Source organism: Anolis sagrei, chromosome 7, assembly GCF_037176765.1.
Source record: "Anolis sagrei isolate rAnoSag1 chromosome 7, rAnoSag1.mat, whole genome shotgun sequence".
NCBI lineage: Eukaryota > Metazoa > Chordata > Lepidosauria > Squamata > Dactyloidae > Anolis > Anolis sagrei.
Genome location: NC_090027.1, coordinates 10348278 through 10369582, shown reverse-complemented (window position 1 = coordinate 10369582; position 21305 = coordinate 10348278). Strand labels below are relative to the sequence as shown.

The window sequence follows — 21305 nt, the reverse complement described above, 5'->3', positions numbered from 1 at the left end:
TAAGACTTGCAATGGGGCAGGCGGTTGAACCAATCGTATGTTTTGAAAAGGAAGCTCAAGGCGAGAGGCTGTTGATGTTTTCTTTGTTGCAGAATCTTAAAGGGCAGAAACCTGCAGCTTCTGGGGAAAGTGAAGATGCCAAGCAGGAGGCACCTGTAAAACCCACAAATACAGGGACAGGTTGCCGACGTCTGGATGTAATGACAGGGCAGGTAACCCTCACCTCCCTTGCGACTCGGGGATGTTTTAGAAACAAATATTAGAGTCTAATGCCTGCCTTGTTTATTTATTTATTGTTTACACTTGTTTATAAAGTGTAACAGTTGGAAATACAGCTATTGTTGACTTCTTTTGAGAGTTTCCCTGCTCTAGAGCAGTATTGAACATACCTAGCATAGAGTCTGCCAGTTCCCATTTCTAGAACATGTTTACAGAATGTATAATGGTGCCCTGCTGTTGAGCTTCTGGTTTCTGCTGATAGCTTCCTAATTCCCAAAGTTCAGGTCAAACCCAAATGGGAGCATCAGGTTCTTGCTGCTCTGGTGAATTTCCCCCTTCTGCTTTGGTGTCTTGGTCTGACTTTTTCAGCCGGTGCTTTATAAATATCTGTCCTTTGCTCATCTGTTAGGAATCACAAAACATTGTGCTGGGAATCATAGAATCAAAGAGTTGGAAGAGACCTCATGGGCCATCCAGTCCAACCCCATTCTGCCAAGAAGCAGGAATATTGCATTCAAATCACCCCTGACAGATGGCCATCCAGCCTCTGTTTAAAAGCTTCCAAAGAAGGAGCCTCCACCACACTCCGGAGCAGAGAGTTCCACTGCTGAACGGCTCTCACAGTCAGGAAGCTCTTCCTCATGTTCAAATGGAATCTCCTCTCTTGTAGTTTGAAGCCATTGTTCCGCGTCCAAGAAAGCAGAAAACAAGCTTGCTCCCTCCTCCCTGTGGCTTCCTCTCACATATTTATACATGGCTATCATATGTCCTCTCAGCCTTCTCTTCTTCAGGCTAAACATGCCCAGCTCCTTAAGCCGCTCCTCATAGGGCTTGTTCTCCAGACCTTTTATCATTTTAGTCGCCCTCCTCTGGACACATTTCAGCTTGTCAATATCTCTCTTGAATTGTGGTGCCTAGAATTGGACACAATATTCCAGGTGTGGTCTAACCAAAGCGGAATAGAGCATGGGGAGCATGACTTCCCTGGATCTAGACGCTATGCTCCTATTGATGCAAGCCAAAATCCCATTGGCTTTTTTTGCCGCCACATCACATTGGCGGAATCAGATAAGCTTGCATTAATCAATCTCCAGTTTAAAGTTATCAAGCAAACAAAAATATACTATTTCCTGTGCTGGTCAATGACCGAAATAAATATTTTGATTTGAACAAAACTATAGGCTAGCTTTAGCGTATAAAGCCCTAAATGGTTCGGTCCCGCCACATTCGCAATCGCGTCTGGTGGGGACGAGAGACAGGGCCTTCTCGGTGGTGGCCCCTCGGCTGTGGAACTCTCTCCGATGGAGATTAGATCTGCCCCTTCCCTCCTGACCTTCAGAAAGCTAGTGAAACCCTAGCTCTGGGACAAAGCATTCCCAGATTACCGTATATTCTCGAATATAAGCCGATCCAAATATAAGCCGAGGCACCTAATTTTACCATTAAAAACTGGGAAAACGTATTGACTCGAGTATAAGCCGAGAGTGGGAAATGCAGCAGCTACTGGTCAATTTCAAATTAAATATAGATACCAATACAATTACATTAATTGAGGCATCAGTAGATTAAATGTTTTTGAATATTTACATAGAATTGTAATATAAGATAAGACTGTCCAACTCTGATTAAACCATTATTCTCACCTTCTTCAATGTAAATGTGCTTACGTAGCCATCCAATAATAGAGTAAAATAATAAATGCTATAATAACAATAGTAGAGTAAAACAACAAATGTAATAATAATAGAGTAAAATGATAAATATAGTAATAATGAATAGAGTAAAATAATAAATGTAATAATATTAATATTAATAATAATAATAGAATAAAATAATAAATAACCTTGACTCGAGTATAAGCCGAGGGGGAGTTTTTCAGCCTAAAAAAAGGACTGAAAAACTAGGCTTATACTCAAGTATATACAGTAATTTGGTTGAGTCCAGCAATAACCTAATAATTACTGACCAAATTTGCGGATTGTGTTGATCTTGATTCTATCTTAGCGATTTGGCTTACATTTATTTATTTATTTATTTATTTATTTACTTTGCTTCTATACCGCTGTATCTCAAGCCCGAAGGCGACTCACAGCAGTTCACAAACAGTAAAAACAGTAGAAACAGCAGTGGTTCCATACAACATATAACAATTGACTTAACACATTATCCATAAATTACCAATAAGCAATTACAATGCACAATTATTACAAAAAACAACCGTACCCAATCTTCTCATCATCCAAGCGTAGTCCAGGTTCGTCGTCTATTGTTCCATTCCTATGTTCCATTACCAGATTGCACTAAATTACTCAAACGCCTGCACAAACATCCAGGTCTTCACCTTTTTGCGGAATACCATTAGAGATGGTGCTAGTCTAATGTCCGTAGGAAGGGCGTTCCACAGCCGAGGAGCCACCACCGAGAAGGCCCTATCTCTCGTCCCCGCCAGCCGAGCTTGAGAAGCAGGCGGGATCGAGAGCAGGGTCTCCCCGGAAGATCTCAAAGTCCTTGTGGGTTCATAGGCAGAGATGCGGTCGGATAGGTAGCTTGGGCCGGAACCGTTTAGGGCTTTAAAGGCCAACGCCAGCACTTTGAATTCAGCCCGGTAGCAGATCGGTAGCCAGTGGAGTTGGCGCAACAGGGGGGTTGTATGCTCCCTGCGCTCCGCTCCTGTTAAAATCATGGCTGCCGAGCGTTGGACTAATTGGAGCTTCCGAGCTGTCTTCAAAGGCAACCCCACGTAGAGAGCGTTGCAGTAGTCTAAACGGGATGTAACCAGAGCGTGGACTACATGTATTTATTCTGCCTGTATTTTAATTTATTATGATTTTATGATGTTTTTAGTTGTGTTTGTGCATTGAATTTCTGCTGTCAGCCGGTCTGAGTCCCTCCACGGAGGTAGAGAAGATCGGGATAGAAAAGTTTTAAATAAATAAATAAATACATTTAAAAAGGAAGTTGCCTCATTGAATTCCAATGCTACATTATCAAAAGGGAGGAAACAGTAGCAAAGAGGAAGAGTAAAGGCAAAGCCCTTTTGGGAAACCTGCATAGGAACGTGAAGGAGAGGTGTGCCTCACTCTCATCTTATCTCTAGTCTAGGTACGCATTGAGGTCTGGAAACTTGATGACACAAGACATTTGTGCAGTCCAGGGATGAAATTGGATTCTGTTTAGAATTTGGATTGTTGAGGTTCATAATATCATGCAGCAAGATTCCGCTATACATTAAGAAACTGCTCTTGTTTCACATTTGTCATGGGTTAGTTCAGCGGTTCTCAACCTGGGGGTCGCGACCCCCAGGGGGGTCGCCTGACCATTTCGGAGGGGTCGCGAGGCTGCCTCCGTTGTCCCCGCACCAAGGCCTCACGCAAAGCCCCCTCTCCCGCCTCGCTCTTTCGCCTTTTGGCGAGCTCGCGAGGCAGGGAGGGGTCTTTGGCACAAGGCCTGACTTTGCCCAAAGGCCCCTTGCCTGCCTCACGATGTTGCCATTTGGCGAGATCGCGAGGCGGGGGAGGGGCCTTTGGGCGAAGTCAGGCCTCGTGCCGAAGCCCCCTCCCCCGCCTCGCGCTTTCGCCGTTTGGTAAAATCGCGAGGCGGGGGAGGGGTCTTTGGCGCGAGGCCTGACTTCACCTAAAGGCCCCTCACCCACCTCGGAATTTCGCCATTTGGCGAGATCGCGAGGCGGGGGAGGGGCCTTTGGGCAAAGTCAGGCCTCGCGCCGAAGACCCCTCCCCTGCCTCGTGCTTTCACCATTTGGTAAGATCGCGTGGCAGGGGAGGGGTCTTCGGCGTGAGGCCTGACTTTGCCCAAAGGGCCCTTGCCTGCCTCACGATTTTGCCATTTGGCGAGGTTGCGAGGCGAGGGGGGGCCTTTGGGCAAGTCAGGCCTCGCGCCGAAGACCCCTCCCCCGCCTCGCGCTTTTGCCATTTGGTAAGATCGCGAGGTGGGGGAGGGGTCTTCAGCTCGAGGCCTGACTTCACTCAAAGGCCCCTCGCCTGCCTCGCGATTTTTGCCATTTGGTGAGGTCACGAGGCGGGGGAGGGGTCTTTGGCGCGAGGCCTGACTTCTCCCAAAGTCCCCTTGCCCGCCTCGTGATTTCGCCATCGTTGGGACCCCTGAGCAGTTTGCAAGAGGGGTGTCAGACGGGTCACCAAAGAACATCTGCTGACCATGGGGCTCCTTTTAGGTAAGTTTGGCTCAATTCTATCATTGGTGGGGTTCAGAATGCCCTTTGATTACAGGTGAACTGTAAATCCCAGCAACTATAGTTCCCAAATGTGAAGGTCTATTTTCACCAAACTCCACCACTCTTTGGCCATATTGAGCATTCATGACAAGTTTGGTCCAGATTGATCATTGTTTGAGTCCACAGTGCTCTCTGGATGCAGGTGAACTACAATTCCAAAACTCAATGCCCATCAAATCCTTCCAGTATTTTCTATTAGTAATGGGAGTTCTATATGCCAAGTTTAGTTCAATTTCATCATTAGTGGAGTTCAGAATGCTCTTTGATTGTAGGTGAACTATAAATACCAGCAACTACAACTCCCAAATGATAAAGTCTCTCCTCTTCCCCCCCCCCCCCCCCCCAACCACACCAGTATTCAAATTTGGGCCTATCGGGCATTTGTGCCAAATTTGGTTCAATGAATGAAAATACAGCCTGCATATCAGATATTGACATTACAATTCATAACAGGAGCAAAATTCCAGTTATGAAGTAACAATGAAAATAATTTTATGGTTGGGGGTCACCACAACATGAGGAACTGTATAAAGGGGTCACCGCATTAGGAAGGTTGAGAACCACTGGGTTAGTCGCAGATAGGTATCACGTGAAATCGTTGGCTCTATCCCAATTAGTCTAATGTATTTGCATTCTGCCAGGTCCATGCAGACTACCCTCAGCTGATCTACGAGCCACAAATCTTCTTTGCCTTTGGCTCCCCCATTGGGATGTTTCTCACCGTACGTGGTGTCAATAGGATCGATCCAGACTACCGGCTACCAACCTGCAAAGGTTTCTTCAACGTCTTTCATCCGGTATGTATGATAGTAACACTTATACCCACTGGCATCAAGATGTCAGATCCAGATCAAGTTATTTCTATTTCATTCCTTCTAAAATCATGTAACGTTCATCTCTTGTGGGACCTGATTACAACAAACATGGTCCAAATTTATCCCAAAGTATTTAGTTATCAGAACCCCTCCGGTGGTACAGCGGGTTAAACCGCTAAGCTGCTGAACTTGCTGACTGAAAGATTGACAGTTAAAAACAGAAAGTGGGATGAGCTCCTGGTGTTAGCCCCAGCTTCTGACAACCTAGCAGTTCAAAAATATGCAGATGTGAGTCGATTAATAGGTACCGGTGCTCCAAGCAGTCATGCTGGCCACATGACCTTGGAGGTGTCTATGGACAATGCCGGCTCTTGAAATCAATCTCTTCTATGGAGCCCCTGGTGGCAAAGTGGGTTAAAGCGATGAGCTGCTGAACTTGCTGACCAAAAGGTCACAGGTTCGAATCCAGGGAGCTGGGTGAGGTCCAGCTGTCAACCCCAGCTTCTGGTACCCTAGCAGTTTGAAAACATGCAAATGTGAGTAGATCAATAGGTACCGCTGCAGCGGGAAGGTAACGGCACTTCATGCAGTCATGCTGGCCACATGACCTTGGAGTTGTCTATGGACAATACCAGCTCTTCGGCTTTGAAATTGATGAGAACCACCCCCCAGAGTCGGGGGAACCTCTACCTTTTATTTAGTGATAAGGCCTGTGATTCCTCCACACAATATGGAATATCATCTTGGTTCCACTGACATGGAAGCTTGCATACAAAAGGCAAAAAATTGTGTGTATGCTTGAACTTCAAAGCATATACTCTGCCTGGGACTACTTTGGAAGTCTTTGGGGTCTTCACTTGGTCCACTGTGTAGTAGCCAAAATTTTGACTGGAGTTTGATCCTTTGGGAAGGGGAGTGGAAACTAAATGATAATGATGGAGACCAACTGCTGCTCTGGCCAGAGTGAAGAGAAAAGGGGCTACAGTTGAAGACAGTTCCATCTTCATTAATTATTATATTATATTATATTATATTATATTATATTATATTATATTATAATTTACCAATAATATAATATATTGTATATACAATATAGTATTTACGATATTATAATGTAATACAATACTACTAATAATAAAACAATATTATAATATATATTTTATATTACATGTAATATTACAATAATAATATTACTAATAATATTATAATATAATGGTGTAAGAAAATATAGTAATATATAATACTGATAGTATACTATACTAATAATTTAATATAGAGAGTGTGTGTATGTGTGTGTGTGTCTTGTAAGTCACTCTGAGTCCCCTTTGGGGTGAGAAGGGCGGCATATAAATGTCATAAATAAATAAATAAATAATGCAGATAAGATGCATTGGGGTGGTTTTTCAGAGATTTAGTTCTTAGATTATACTGCAACTTGTTCGGATACAAATGTGAGATGGAGCTTCTTATCAATAATAAATAATATGCTGTGTGTGCTTTCCTCTGCAGTTTGACCCAGTGGCATATAGGATTGAGCCCTTGGTTGTCCCTGATGTGGAATTTGAGCCCATGCTTCTCCCTCACCACAAAGGCAGGAAGAGAATGCATCTAGGTAACACTCCTTCAAACACCAGATCTAAGTATGCTTTTAACAAAGCACAAATTCTTTCCATTTCTAGGAGTTCACCTACAAGTACGCTGTTCTTAACAGTCAGTTACACTTATCTAGATCAGTGGTTCTCAACCTTCCTAATGCCGCAACCCCTTAATACAGTTCCTCATGTTGTGGTGACCCCCAACCATAACGTTATTTTTGTTGCTACTTCATAACTTTGCTCCTGTAATGAATTCTAATGTAAATATCTGATATCCAAGAACACATTGTCGTCTGTGCGCATTCAGAAGAAGATCTACAGGCCACTCTAAACACCTTCGCAGAAGCATACAAGAAGCTCGGCCTGTCATTGAACATCGAGAAAACCAAAGTGCTCTTCCAGCAGTCATTGGCCAATCCCTCTCCAATGCCAGAGATACAGCTTAATGGTGTAACATTAGAAAATGTGGACCATTTCTGCTACCACGTCAGCCACCTCTCAACCAAAGTCAACAGTGACATCGAAATACAACACCACCTGAGCTCTGCAAGTGCAGCATTTTTCCGAATGAAGCAGGGAGTGTTTGAGGACCGGGACATAGAATCATAGAATCAAAGAGTTGGAAGAGACCTCATGGGCCATCCAGTCCAACCCCATTCTGCCAAGAAGCAGGAATATTGCATTCAAATCACCCCTGACAGATGGCCATCCAGCCTCTGTTTAAAAGCTTCCAAAGAAGGAGCCTCCACCACACTCTGGGGCAGAGAGTTCCACTGCTGAACAGTTCTCACAGTCAGGAAGTTCTTCCTCATGTTCAGATGGAATCTCCTCTCTTGTAGTTTGTAGTTTGAAGCCATTGTTCCACGTCCTAGTCTCCAAGGAAGCAGAAAACAAGCTTGCTCCCTCCTCCCTGTGGCTTCCTCTCACATATTTATACATGGCTATCATATCCCCTCTCAGCCTTCTCTTCTTCAGGCTAAACATGCCCAGCTCCTTAAGCCATTCCTCATAGGGCTTGTTCTCCAGACCTTTTATCATTTTAGTCACTCTCCTCTGGACACATTCCAGCTTGTCAATATCTCTCTTGAATTGTGGTGCCTAGAATTGGACACAATATTCCAGGTGTGGTCTAACCAAAGCAGAATAGAGGGGTAGCATTACTTCCTTAGATCTAGACACTATGCTCCTATTGATGCAAGCCAAAATCCCATTGGCTTTTTTTGCCGCCACATCACATTCCTGGCTCATGTTTAACTTGTTGTCCACGAGGACTCCAAGATCTTTTTCACACGTACTGCTCTCGAGCCAGGCATCCCCCATTCAGTATCTTTGCATTTTGTTTTTCCTGCCAAAGTGGAGTATCTTGCATTTGTCACTGTTGAACTTCATTTTGTTAATTTTGGCCCATCTCTCTAATCTGTCAAGATCGTTTTGAATCTTGCTCCTGTCCTCTGGAGTATTGGCTATCCCTCCCAATTTGGTGTTGTCTGCAAACTTGTTGATCCTGCCTTCTAACCCTTCATCTAAGTCATTCATAAAGATCCTGAGCTGGACCGGGCCCAGGATGGAACCCTGCTTCCGGCACTCCGCTCGTCACTTCTTTCCAGGATGAAGAGGAAGCATTGGTGAGCACCCTCTGGGTTCGTCCATTTAACCAATTACAGATCCACGTCACCATAGTTTTGCCTAGCCCACATTGGACTAGTAGGGATACATCCGTAGGGAGACCAAGGTGCTTGTTTATAGAGCTATTGTCCTCCCAACCCTGCTACATGCCTGTGAGACAAGGACTGTCTACAGATGTCACATGCAACTCCTGGAACGATTCCATCAGCGTTGCCTCCAGAAAATCCTGCAAAGCTCTTGGGAAGACAGACGGACAAACATCAGTGTGCTGGAAGAAGCAAAGACCACAAGCATTGACACAATGGTCCTCCATTATCCACTCCGCTTGACCGGCCACATTGTCCGGATGCCCAACCACCATCTCCCAGAGCAGTTGCTCTACTCCAAACTCAAGAATGGAAAACGGAATGTTGGTGGGCAGGAAAAGAGATTTAAAGATGGGCTCAAAGCCAACCTTAAAAACTCTGGCATAGACACCGAGAACTGGGAAGCCCTGGCCCTTGAGCACTCTAGCTGGAGGTCAGCTGTGACCAGCAGTGCTGTAGAATTTGAAGAGGGACGAATGGAGGGCAAAAGAGAGAGGAAGGCGCCTCAAGCCAACCCCAACCGGGACTGCCTTCCACCTGGAAACCAATGCCCTCATTGCGGGAGGAGATGCAGATCAAGAATAGGGCCCCACAGTCACCTATGGACCCACCGACAGAACACCGATCTTGGAAGACAATCCTACTCAGGAAATGAGGGATCACCTAAGTAAGTAAAATGTATTCTGCCATAAGAAGGGATTATATCAAGATTCTAGCCTTTGCGGACATGCGGGGAACAGAACTGAAGATATTGCTTGAGGGAAAAAGGGAGGCATTATTCTGATGTGTTGATCTGGTGGGTAAGAAATGTGTACTCTGCCATGCCAATAGCAATTTTAGGCATTATGAATGTTAGTATAGGCCTGCAGGCCTGTGCAGTCTGGGGGCCTTCAGGTGTATTGGGTTCCAATACAGTTCCCAGAATCCCTGACCATTGGAGTTATTGGCGAGGGCTTTTGGAAAGGAGGCCCAAACAACTGGAGGGCCACAGGTTGTGCAGACCTGGTATAGGATCTTAAGCACCCCTATGTTTAGTTAGCAAACACAGCATTGATTCTCTCTTTCTTTTTTCCAGAGCTGAAGGAGGGACTTACGCGGATGAGTATGGACCTCAAAAACAATTTGCTGGGCTCCTTGAGGACAGCCTGGCAGTCCTTCACCAGGTCTTCGTTACCGGCTGTGGAGGCCGGGACGACGGGAGAAGCAGAGCAGGAAGTGGAAGCGGAAGTGGAAGCCAGTCCTGAGAAGCAAAATGGTTAGTTACTGGCAGAACAGGATGTAAAGCCAGATAACAACGTTAGTGACACATCCCTGTAGAGTTTGCACATTTTTCCCATAAGTAGAAAAAGAATGCCTTGTTCTGCATTCACACTGTGAAACTCCAAGTAAATCTTGCAGAATGAAATTGCAGATAAGATTAATTTTTTTGTCGTATCAGGAGTGACCTGAAAACTGCAAGTCGCTTCTGGTGGCGCAGTGGGTTAAACCCCTGTACTGGCAGGACTGAAGACCGACAGGTCGCAGGTTCGAATCCAGAGAGAGGCGGATGAGCTCCCTCTATCAGCTCCAGCTCCTCATGTGGGGACATGAGAGAAGCCTCCCACAAGGATGATAAAACATCAAATCATCTAAGCATCCTCTGGGCAACATCCTTGCAGATGGCCAATTCTCTCACACCAGAAGCGACTTGCAGATAAGATGCATTTGGATATGTGTTATCGAAGGCTTTCATGGCTGGAATCACTGGGTTGCTGTGAGTTTTCCAGGCTGTTGTATGTTGTATGGCCATGTTCCAGAAGCATTCTCTCCTGACGTTTCACCCACATTTGTGGCAGGCCTCCCCAGAAGTTTTGAGGTGTTGGAAACTAGGCAAATGGGTTTTATATATTTATATATATATATATATATATATATATATATATATATATGTGTGTGTGTGTGTGTGTGTGTGTGTGAAATGTTCAGGGTGGGAGAATGAACTCTTGTCTGCCTGAAGCAAGTGTGAATGTTACAATTGGCCAGCTTGAATATAACACTAAATAACTTGGCAGCTTCAAAACCTTTAGGTTGAGAGAGGTGGTATATAAATATGGTGAAATAAAAAAAAAAAAAAATCTGTCTGTTTCCTGCCTGGGGGAATCCTTTGTTCACTTTCAACAGAAAGAAGGAAACAATGAAAATGAACAAAATCTGGCTACCAGTATTTTTTTTAAAAAAAACCCTCTCAAATCAAGACAGTAAATAAAAAGCAACACTCAGAAAACAGAGGAATTCCATACAGGAAACAATCAGGGCCAGTTAACACCTCCCAACAAAGGATTCCCCCAGGCAGGAAACAGCCAGGCTGTGAAGCTGTCAGGATATTCAGTGCTAATCAAGCTGGCAAATTGCAACATTCACGCTTGCCTCAGGAAGACAAGAGTTCTTTCTCCCATCCTGAACATTCCACAGATATAAATTCCACTTGCCTAGTTTCCAACAGACCTCACAACCTCTGAGGAGGCCTGCCATTGATGTGGGCAAAATGTCAGGAGAGAATGCTTCTGGAACATGGCCATACAACCCGGAAAACTCACAGCAATTCTGCATTTGGAAACACAGGCCTGCCACCTACTGTGTTTTATTTTCCATGATGTTTTTTTGTACTGTTTATTTTACTTGATTGGTTTATTTATTTTATTGTGATGTTATTTTGTTGTTTATATTTTATGTGGCTGTAATGTATCGCTGGGCCTGGCCTCATGTAAGCCGCTCCGAGTCCCCTTTGGGGAGATGGTGACGGGGTATAAATAAAATAATAATATTAATAATAATAATAATAATAATAATAATAATAATTACTGTTGTTATTATTATTATAACTACCTTCGGGCTTCATGAAACAAGGCACAGAAAAGGTAGGTTGCAATGCCTACTGCCATTGGATAGTTTATGCTAAACTCATATAGTTTGCCAGTTTTATCTTATCACCCCTCTTACCCTTTCTTTCAAATTCAGAAGAGAAACCCGAGGAGGCATCCACTTCCATGAAAGAAGAGCCCACTCCGATCAATGTGGGCATGCTGAATGGGGGCCACCGGATTGACTATGTGCTTCAAGAGAAGCCAATCGAAAGCTTTAATGAATATTTGTTTGCACTGCAAGGCCACCTCTGCTACTGGTAAGTTTTAGGTTTCCCTAAACTTTTTTATTTAACACTAGCTGTCCCCTGCCACGCATTGCTGTGGCCCAGTCTGGTGATCTGGAAAATAAAGTAATGAGAAAGTGTTGGTTTCTAATATATGTAATTTCTTTCTGCTTGTGGGTAAACAGTATTTCTTGCTGTTTCTGTGTCAGTGTTGATGTGGAGATTGTCTGGTTTGGCTACTCAGGAACATGCAACATATCGTTATCCTTCTTTAAGGGTCCCTTTCAAATCTATGGTACTATATCTCTCTGTGTGAATCATATCTATCTATCTATCTATCTATCTATATCTATGACTGGATGGTTCTTTGTCAGGAGGACTTTGATTACGTTTTCTTGCCCTGATGAAGGGAGTTGGATAAGTATTTTCTGTTGGTCATGGGGGCTCTGTGTGGGAAGTTTGCCACACAGAACCCCCATGACCAAAAAAAGAGAAAGAGCAGATTTCTAAAGGGGTGTCAGAAGGGTCACCAAAGACCATAGTGTTTTCTGTTGGTCATGGGGGTTCTGTGGGGGACGTTTGCCCCGATTCTGTCATTGGTGGGGTTCAGAATGCTCTCTGGTTGTATGTGAACTGTGAATCCCAGTAACTACAACTCCCAAATGTCAAGGTCTCTTTCCCCCAAACTCCATCTCTGTTGACAATAATAATATTTATTTATTTGGTCATATGACCATTTCAAAATAGAACACGAGTAAAAAAACAAGGCAACAAGGTGAGGACAGCAGCCGACCTTCTATTTATAGTCAGAATCTTATTTTCCTGGTTCTTCTTTCAGGAAATCTGCTCTTTTCTTAATAGCTTTCAGAATAAAAAGGCTTACTCTGATTATGTTGGATCTTTCCTGCCCTTGCAAGAGGGATGTCAGAATATCATTTATGTTGGGGGACCTGCAGTTGGATAATATTGGATGTAAATATCTGTCTCGCAGTTCGGTGTATGCTGGACAGTCAATTAAGAAATGTTCAATGTCTTCCACTGTTTGTTCGCCCCAGACGCAGAATCTCTCACTTCTTGGGATGTTACAGTAACGCCCGGTTTGCACCATAGTACCGAGTTGTTCAAACCTAGCCCTAGTATATATTCTTCTTAAGGGTAGAGGAAGTGGAATAGTTAGGTAGTGCTCTAAATGAATATTCCTTTTGTGGGAAGCTAAAAACCTTGTGGCTGAAGACCTACCTATGCTCTCTAGGTCCAGCTGTGCATAGACATCCCGAATGCGGCGCTTGAGCACTTGCATCTCTGTTCATATTTGGGCGTATTGAGTGCTTGTGCCAAGTTTGGTCCAGATCCATCATTGTTTGAGTCCACAGTGCTCTCTGGATGTAGGTGAACTACAACTCCCAAACTCAAGGTCAATGCCCACCAAACCCTTCCAGTATTTTCTGTTGGTCATGGGAGTTCTGTGTGCCAAGTTTGGTTCAGTTCCATCGCTGATGGAGTTCAGAATGCTCTTTGATTGTAAGTGAACTATAAATCCCAGCAACCACAACTCCGAAATGCCAAAATCATAATTTTTTGAGTGATGGTCACTCCTTGTGTTGTGAGAGGTTTTGTTGCCAAATTTGATGTGATTTCGTTCATTGGTTCTTTGTTTTTAAGGTACTCATTATGCACAGAGCATTTTTAGATAGACAGAAGATGTTCTCCAAGATGCTAAATTGATTCTGGGAGACTTGGGTTTTCCTACATTGAATTGCTATTTATTTATTGTGTCAGGGCAACCAGTCAATTATATTACATTTCTAACAGAACAAAGCAAACAAACAGACAAAATACAAAATTTGTGAGTTTGGTAGTTGATTAAATGTCCTTTGACCAGTATCTGGCCACTTGGAGTGCCTCTGGTGTTGCCGCAAGAAGGTCCTCCCTTGTGCATGTGGCAGGGCTCAGGTTGCATTGCAGCAGGTGGTCAGTGGTTTGCTCCTCTCCCCACTCGCATGTCGTGGATTCCACTTTGTGGTCCCATTTCTCAAGGTTGGCTCTGCATCTCGTGGTGCCAGAGCGCAGTCTGTTCAGCGCCTTCCAAGTCGCCCAGTCTTCTGTGTGCCCAGGAGGGAGTCTCTCATTTGGTATCAGCCATTGGTTGAGGTTCTGGGTTTGAGCCTGCCACTTTTGGACTCTCGCTTGCTGAGGTGTTCCAGCGAGTGTCTCTATAGATCTTAGAAAACTATTTCTAGATTTGAATTGCTCAATAGATTGCATAGGATGGCCCCTTGTGGAAACATAATGTGCCGTGGGTCCCCAAAAAGCATGGTGAAAATGCCCCCTATACCTCTAGATGTCCTCTGGGGACATTTTTGTGTGTGTGTAATGCAATGGGAGGTGATTTTCAGATCTCTTGGGTGAAATAAAACCTGCCCCTCGCTTCCCACATTCATTCTCTGTAGTGTCATTTTAAACATTCTTTATATACTTGTATTTTCAAGGGAGTCGGAGGACACAGTATTGTTGCTGCTGAAAGAAATCTATCAAACGAAAGGCATCACTATGGACCAGCCTCTTCCGTAAAAACTGACGGGCTGCACCAGGCTGGTTACCAAATGTAAGTCCCCTTGCCTAGCAGACTGACTTGATAATCATTTCCCATTCAGTCACACTGTACAAAATGCATGCTGTACTTTTACCTTACGTGTACACTTGTATTTTTCGCTATTTTTTGGTAGACAATATGAGGGTTTTATTATTTGTTTAATCTATTTAGGAGGTTATAAAATGTTGCACACCCCTTAGCCAGAATACAAAAATCATCTACATAAATGGCTGAGACAGTGACACCTTTAGTTTCTGATGGTTCGGTGTACATAAACATTGTTTCATGCACAAATTATTAAAAAGACTATCTATAAAGGTATCTGTTTGTATGAAGAAGTATATACACGAATTCATGAATTTCGTGTTAAGGCTTTGGCCTAATCTCATTATATTGTAATGCAAACACAGATATTCCAACATCCATTTTTTTTTTCTAAAATCCCAAACTCTCCCAAACCCAAGCTTTTTGGATTTGGGATACTCACCATGTAGTACTGTATATACTTAAGTATAAGCCGACCCGAATATAAGCCGAGGCACGCAATTTTACCACAAAAAAACCTGGGAAAACATATTGAGTTGAGTGTAAGCCAAGGGTGGGAAATTAAGCAGCTATGGGTAAATTTCAAAATAAAAATAGATACCAATAAAATTACATTAATTTAGGCATCTGTAGGTTAAATGTTTTTGAATATTTACATAAAACTGCAATTTATGATAAGACTGTCAAACTCTGATTAAACCATTATTCTAACCTTCAATGTAGATGCGCTTATGTAGTCTTCCAATAATAATAATAGAGAGTAAAATAATGTAACAATAATGGAGTAAAATAATAAATGTAATAATAATAGAGTAAAATAATGTAAATGTAATAATAATAGAGTAAAATAATAAATGTAATAATAATAATAATAATAATAATAATAATAATAATAATAGATGACATGGTATGAGGATTTAAAGATGGAACTCTGGCACAAACCAGTAAAGGTAGTCCCAGTGGTGATCGGCACACTGTGTGCAGTGCCTAAAGACCTTGGCCTGCACTTAAACACAATCGGCACTGACAAGATGACCATCTGCCAGCTGCAAAAGGCCACCTTACTGGGATCTGCACGCATTATTCGCTGATACATCACACAGTCCTAGACACTTGGAAAGTGTCCGAGGTGTGATCCAATACAACAGCCAGCAGAGTGTCTCCTGTGGACTCATCTTGTTGTATTTCTAATAATAATGTAAATTAATAAATAGCCTTGACTTGAGCATAAACCGTGGGGGGCTTTTTCAGCCTTAAAAAAGGACTGAAAAACTAGGCTTATACTCGAGTATATGCGGTAAATGCATGCATACTATTTCTCAGAATGTATAATGGTTTGAACAAGCTTAATGTTGAAGATTTCTTGACTGTATGTCTGGAACTTTTACTCCCTTTAAACAACCACTGTGGATCCATATAGTCGTTAGATTACTTTCCCTGTATTAAGATGTCCCCCAGCGTGTTATTTTTCCCTGCTTGTGGGAAAATTCAGACAAATTAAAAATTGAGTCTCCTACAATTGCTGTAGTTTAGGGATGTCAGTCTCTGTTAACAGAACTGATGGGGTCACACTCCCCCTGAAGGCGCAGGTTCGCAGCTTGGGAGTGATCCTGGACTCATCGCTGAGCCTGGAACCCCAGGTCTCGGCGGTGGTGAGGGGCGCTTTTGCACAATTAAAGCTTGTGCGCCAGCTGCTCCCGTACCTTGGGAAGTCTGACTCGGCCACGGTGGTGCACGCTCTGGTTACATCCCATCTAGACTACTGCAACGCTCTCTACATGGGGTTGCCTCTGAAGACTGCCCGGAAGCTTCAACTAGTCCAACGAGCGGCAGCCAGATTGCTAACAGGACCGGGGTACAGAGATCATACGACCCCTCTGTTATGCCAGCTCCACTGGCTGCCGATTAGCTTCCGTGCACAATTCAAAGTGCTGGTTTTGACCTATAAAGCCTTAAACGACTCCGGCTCAGTTTACCCGTCTGAACGGATTCTCCCCTATGAACCATCAAGGTTATTAAGATCTTCTGGAGGGGGCCTGCTCTCGGTCCCACCACCTTCGCAATCGCGTTTGGTGGGGACGAGGGACAGGGCCTTCTCGGTTATGGCTCCTCAGCTTTGGAACTCCCTCCCACTAGAGATTAGATCTGCTCCCTCCCTCCTGACCTTCAGGAAACTAATAAAGACTTGGCTTTGGAACGTGGCATTTGAGGACTGAGTCTATAACCTTCGTCCACATGGAAGGAGGATGATGAACTATGACTGTATTGACAACTTGGCTTGTGTAATGTGATGATGATGTTTTTACTGTACTTATATTTTAATGTGTAATGATGATGCACTGTGTTGTTTTTGTATATTATTGTATATGAACACATGTTGTGAACCGGCCTGAGTCCCTCTTTCGAGGTGAGAAGACCGGTATATAAAACTTCTAAATAAATAAATAAACAAATCATTAATCCAGTGTTTCTCAACCTGGGGGTCGGGACCCCTTAGGGGGTCGCGAGGGGGTGTCAGAGGGGTCGCCAAAGACCATAAGAAAACACAGTATTTTCCGATGGTCATGGGGATTCCATGTGGGAAGTTTGAGCCAATTCTATCATTGATGGAGTTCAGAATGTTCTTTGATTGTAATGAACTATAAATTCCAGCAAGTACTGCTCCCAAATGTCAAGATCTATTTTCCCCAGACTCCACCAGTGTTCACATTTGGGCATATTGAATATTCATGCCAAGTTTGGTTCAGATCCACCATTGCATGAGTCTACAGTGCTCTCTGGATATATGTGAACTACAACTCCCAAACTCAAGGTCAATGCCCATCAAACCCTTCCAGTGTTTTCCATTGGTCATGGGAGCCAAGTTTGGTTCAAATCCATCGCTGGTAGAGATCAGAATGCTCTTTGATTATAAGCAAACTATAAATCCCAGCAACTACAACTCCCAAATTACAAAATCAATCCTTCCCCGACCCCACTAGCATTCACATTTGGGTGTATTGGGTATTTGTGCGCAGTTTGGTCCAGTGAATGAAAATGCATCCTGCATATCAGATATTTACATTATGATTTATAACAGTAGTAAAATGACTGTCATGAAGTAGCAATGAAAACAATATTATGGTTGGGGGTCACCACAACATGTGGGACTGTATTAAGGGGTCACGACATTAGGAAGGTTGAGAACCACTGCATTAATGTTTCTAAATAGAAGCCATTGCTCCTTGATTTCTGCGCCTTTATCAGAGAAACAGCAAAGCTGACCCTTTCCTTGTTGCTTCCTTAGATTTACAAGTTCACCTGGACTCTGGCTCACCTTCCTTCGTCTCCCATCTGTTGCTGATGCATCCGACATATACCACCCCCATTGCCTGGAGCCCTCGAGGATTCACCACCTTCCTCATATTCCACAGGATACGCAGGAAGCCTGAGTCTCTGAACTTGTCATCCCCTGGTTAGAGAGTCGTGTGCATCAGATTGCAATATCACCTGCATTAAGCCTAGCTCTGCACTAGATGGGGCTCAGTATCCGGTGCTAGATCTTCATACCTCCTCTTACGTTGGGAAGCCCCAATAACAGCTGTCAATATTGAATAAGGGACTGAACCATCAGGGTGAAGTTGCAAAGCCGAGTAAAGCTTGCAACAGGTATGGACATGAAGGAAAACCTTCTGTGGTGTTGTGTTTTATTGTTTTGAGGAACGGATTTGTTTTCCTATTATGCGCACCTTTATTGCTGCTGCTTTACCCAATAGACGGGACCGCAGACCAAAGCAAGAGGCTGCCTCTGTTGCAGTCAAGTTGTACAATGAGTTGCCATTTTGGGGGTCCTCTAGCAGCAAAGAGATGGACGCCAATCACCTGGGAAGAAATGGAAATCTATACGTTTGTTTCCTTTCCTGATGTAGAAGTGACTCCTCTCGTTATTGCACTGTCTTATCATTTGTTTAGTTTAGTTGGGATCCGGCTTTGGCCCGGGTCTCCATTGTATGCCTTCACTTGCCCCTGCCTTGTTGAGACCTGCGCAGTGTGCACGCAGTTGTGCATTGAGGAAGAGTGCCTGAGTAGTCTGGCTGTGTCTTTCTCTTCCGCCTAGGTGTAGTAAGCGCTCCAAAGGGTTTGAAGGTAGTGTGTGTTTGCACATTCCTCGTCTGTGGCACAAAATGGGTCTAACGTCTGGCTAAAAGAGAAGAGCGGACCCGGTATGACCCTTCGGCACCAGCTTTGTGAGCTTCATTTGAAAATATGTGCAGCATAGTCTTAGCAAGCAGCCAAAACCAGTGATAATTGCACCTTCTAAGCCTTTGCACAAACCGTTGGGTTTGAAGTAGGCTTTTGTGTAGTTAGCAACACAATAGACTAGTTTCTGGACACATTCAAGGCCTCATATTTAAGTCATGGGAGAAGTAGATACCTCACTTGTACCTGATCTCGGAGAAGGATGGAAATCTCCAGAGATGCTTATTAGGTTAGGAGATGACTTTTTTTCCATCTTAAAGGCAACATTTGTCAACATAGTGGCCTGCTGTAAACAACATTAAATAGCCAGTCCTGGTTGCTGGCATCAGTGGGAAAGCTCTTAAGCTGGCTGGAGTTTCAGAAAAGTAAAAACAGGATGTGAAAGACGATTCACAGGGTTGTTGTACGTTTTTTCGGGCTATATGGTCATGTTTTAGAGGCATTCTCTCCTGACGTTTTGCTTGCATCTATGGCAAGCATCCTCAGAGGTAGTGAGGTCTGTTGGAACTAGAAAAATTGGTTTATATATCTGTGGAAAGACCAGGGTGGGACAAAGGACTCTTGTCTGCTGGAGCTAGGTGTGAATATATGAAAACCCCTTTTCCTAGTGAGAGTGGTCCAGCATTTCTGTGTTCTCAAATAAAATGGACAATTTCAACAGAAAGGAGGAAACTATGAAAATGAACAAAATCTGGCTACCAGTATTAAAAACTCTAAAATTGCAACAGCACAACAACAGAGAGGAAACAAACAAGGACATCTAATCACCTCTCAACAAAAGATTGCCCCAGTCACTGCCAGGCCATCAAATACTAATCAAGGTGATCAGCTGAAACATTCACACCTAGCTCCAACAGACAAGAGTCCTTTGTCCCACCCTGGTCTTTCCACAGATATATAAACCCATTTTCTTAGTTCCAACAGACCTCACTACCTCTGAGGATGCTTGCCATAGATGCAAGCAAAACATCAGGAGAGAATGCCTCTAGAACATGGCCATATAGCCCGAAAAAACCTACAACCCACTGATTGGCACGGCAGTGGGATGCATGGTACTGCATTAGTAATTTGCTTCCACTTGTTCCAATATTTACAAGGTTGAAATATATTGGAGTTTTTTGGCTTGCCCTGCAAGCCGAATATGCTATCAAGTGATTGGTCACTTATCCACGTCTTGGTGTAGTGGTGCAGAGTTTTCACTGATTCCCTGCATTTTTTGCAAACAGTTCTCCTCAGGTCAGCAGCACAAAAAGTATGTTTGTGACCTGCCATTTTGTCTCCATATGGTCTTATCTAAGCGCTCCGCCGGCTGGTTTTCAACTGGATTATTCTTCTCCCCAAGTGTTTGCACTATTTGTCACCCCTTAATGCTTTCTCTTGACTGTGCGTGTGCGTCAGATTGCAATCTCCATTTGGTGCAATCAACATCGGACCCTCTGCAGGAGCGGAGGTCGATATAGGAAGAACCCAACCCTGGTCAGTAAAGTCCCCCAAAACAGTGGATGTTTATGCACTTTGTAAAATATATCTATCCAAAAAAACAACCTTTTTCCAGTAAATATCTGACTTCAGTGTCTTTATTCAATTCTGCAAAAAGAACCTTGGAATTAAAGGAGGTGAAAGGATGTGTCTGCAAAAGACAAGGAAGAAGTTTCTTGACCGTATTGTCGAAGGCTTTCATGGCTGGAATCACTGGGTTGTTGTAGGTTTTTCAGGCTATATGGCCATGTTCTAGAAACATTCTCCCCTGACGTTTCACCTGCATCTATGGCAGGCATCCTCAGAGGTTGTGAGGTCTGTTGGAACTAGGAAAAAGGGGTTTATATATCTGTGGAATGACCAGGGTGGGACAAAGGACTCTTTTCTGCTGGAGCTAGGTGTGAATGTTTCAACTGACTACCTTGATTAGCATTTGATTGCCTGGCAGTGCCTGGAGCAATCTTTTGTTGAGAGGTGATTAGATGTCCTTGTTTGTTTCCTCTCTGCTGTTTTGCTGTTGTAATTTTAGAGTTTTTTTTAATGCTGGTAGCCAGATTTTGTTCATTTTCATGGTTTCCTCCTTTCTGTTGGAATTGTCCACATGCTTGTGGATTTCACTGGGTTCTCTGGGTAGTCTGACATGGTGGTTGTTGGGGTGGTCCAACATTTCTGTGTTCGAACAGCACAACAACAGAGAGGAAACAAACAAGGACATCACCTCACAACAATCTAATCACCTCACAACAAAAGATTGCTCCAGGCATTGCCAGGCAATCAAATGCTAATCAAGGTAGTCAGTTGAAACATTCACACCTAGCTCCAACAGACAAGAGTCCTTTGTCCCACCCTGGTCATTCCAGAGATATATAAACCCCCTTTTCCTAGTTCCAACAGACCTCACAACCTCTGAGGATGCTTGCCATAGATGCAAGCGAAAGGTCAGGAGAGAATTCCTCTAGAACATGGCGATATAGCCCAAAAAACCTACAACAACCCAGTTTCTTTACTAATCTGTAAAAGGTAAAGGTTTCCCCTTGACATTAAGTCTAGTCTGGGGGTGGTGCTCACCTTCATTCCTAAGCTAACGAGCCAGTGTTATCCATAGACTCCTCTGAGATCATGTGACCAGCATGACTGCATGGGACACTGTTACCTTCCCGCTGAGGCAATACATATTGATCTACTCACATTTCAAACTGCTAGGTTGGCAGAAGCTAGGGCTAACAGCGGGA

At 43.7% G+C, this 21305-nt stretch overlaps 1 protein-coding gene across 2 annotated transcripts in view; it reads left to right on the top strand.

Annotated features, from left to right (window-relative positions):
- The window catches only part of DDHD2 (DDHD domain containing 2), a 63314-nt gene extending 44244 nt beyond the window's left edge, over positions 1 to 19070 (top strand). The window contains exons 12-18 of one of the 2 annotated variants that reach the window (XM_060787089.2): positions 93 to 212; positions 5110 to 5265; positions 6793 to 6895; positions 9666 to 9845; positions 11588 to 11750; positions 14207 to 14322; positions 17642 to 19070. In XM_060787089.2, the coding sequence (XP_060643072.2) occupies positions 93 to 212; positions 5110 to 5265; positions 6793 to 6895; positions 9666 to 9845; positions 11588 to 11750; positions 14207 to 14288 (804 nt within the window). In that variant the 3' untranslated portion in view covers positions 14289 to 14322; positions 17642 to 19070. The remainder of the gene's footprint in view (positions 1 to 92; positions 213 to 5109; positions 5266 to 6792; positions 6896 to 9665; positions 9846 to 11587; positions 11751 to 14206; positions 14323 to 17641) is intronic. The other variant, XM_060787092.2, reaches the window with a different exon arrangement.
- Positions 19071 to 21305: the final 2235 nt, after the last annotated feature.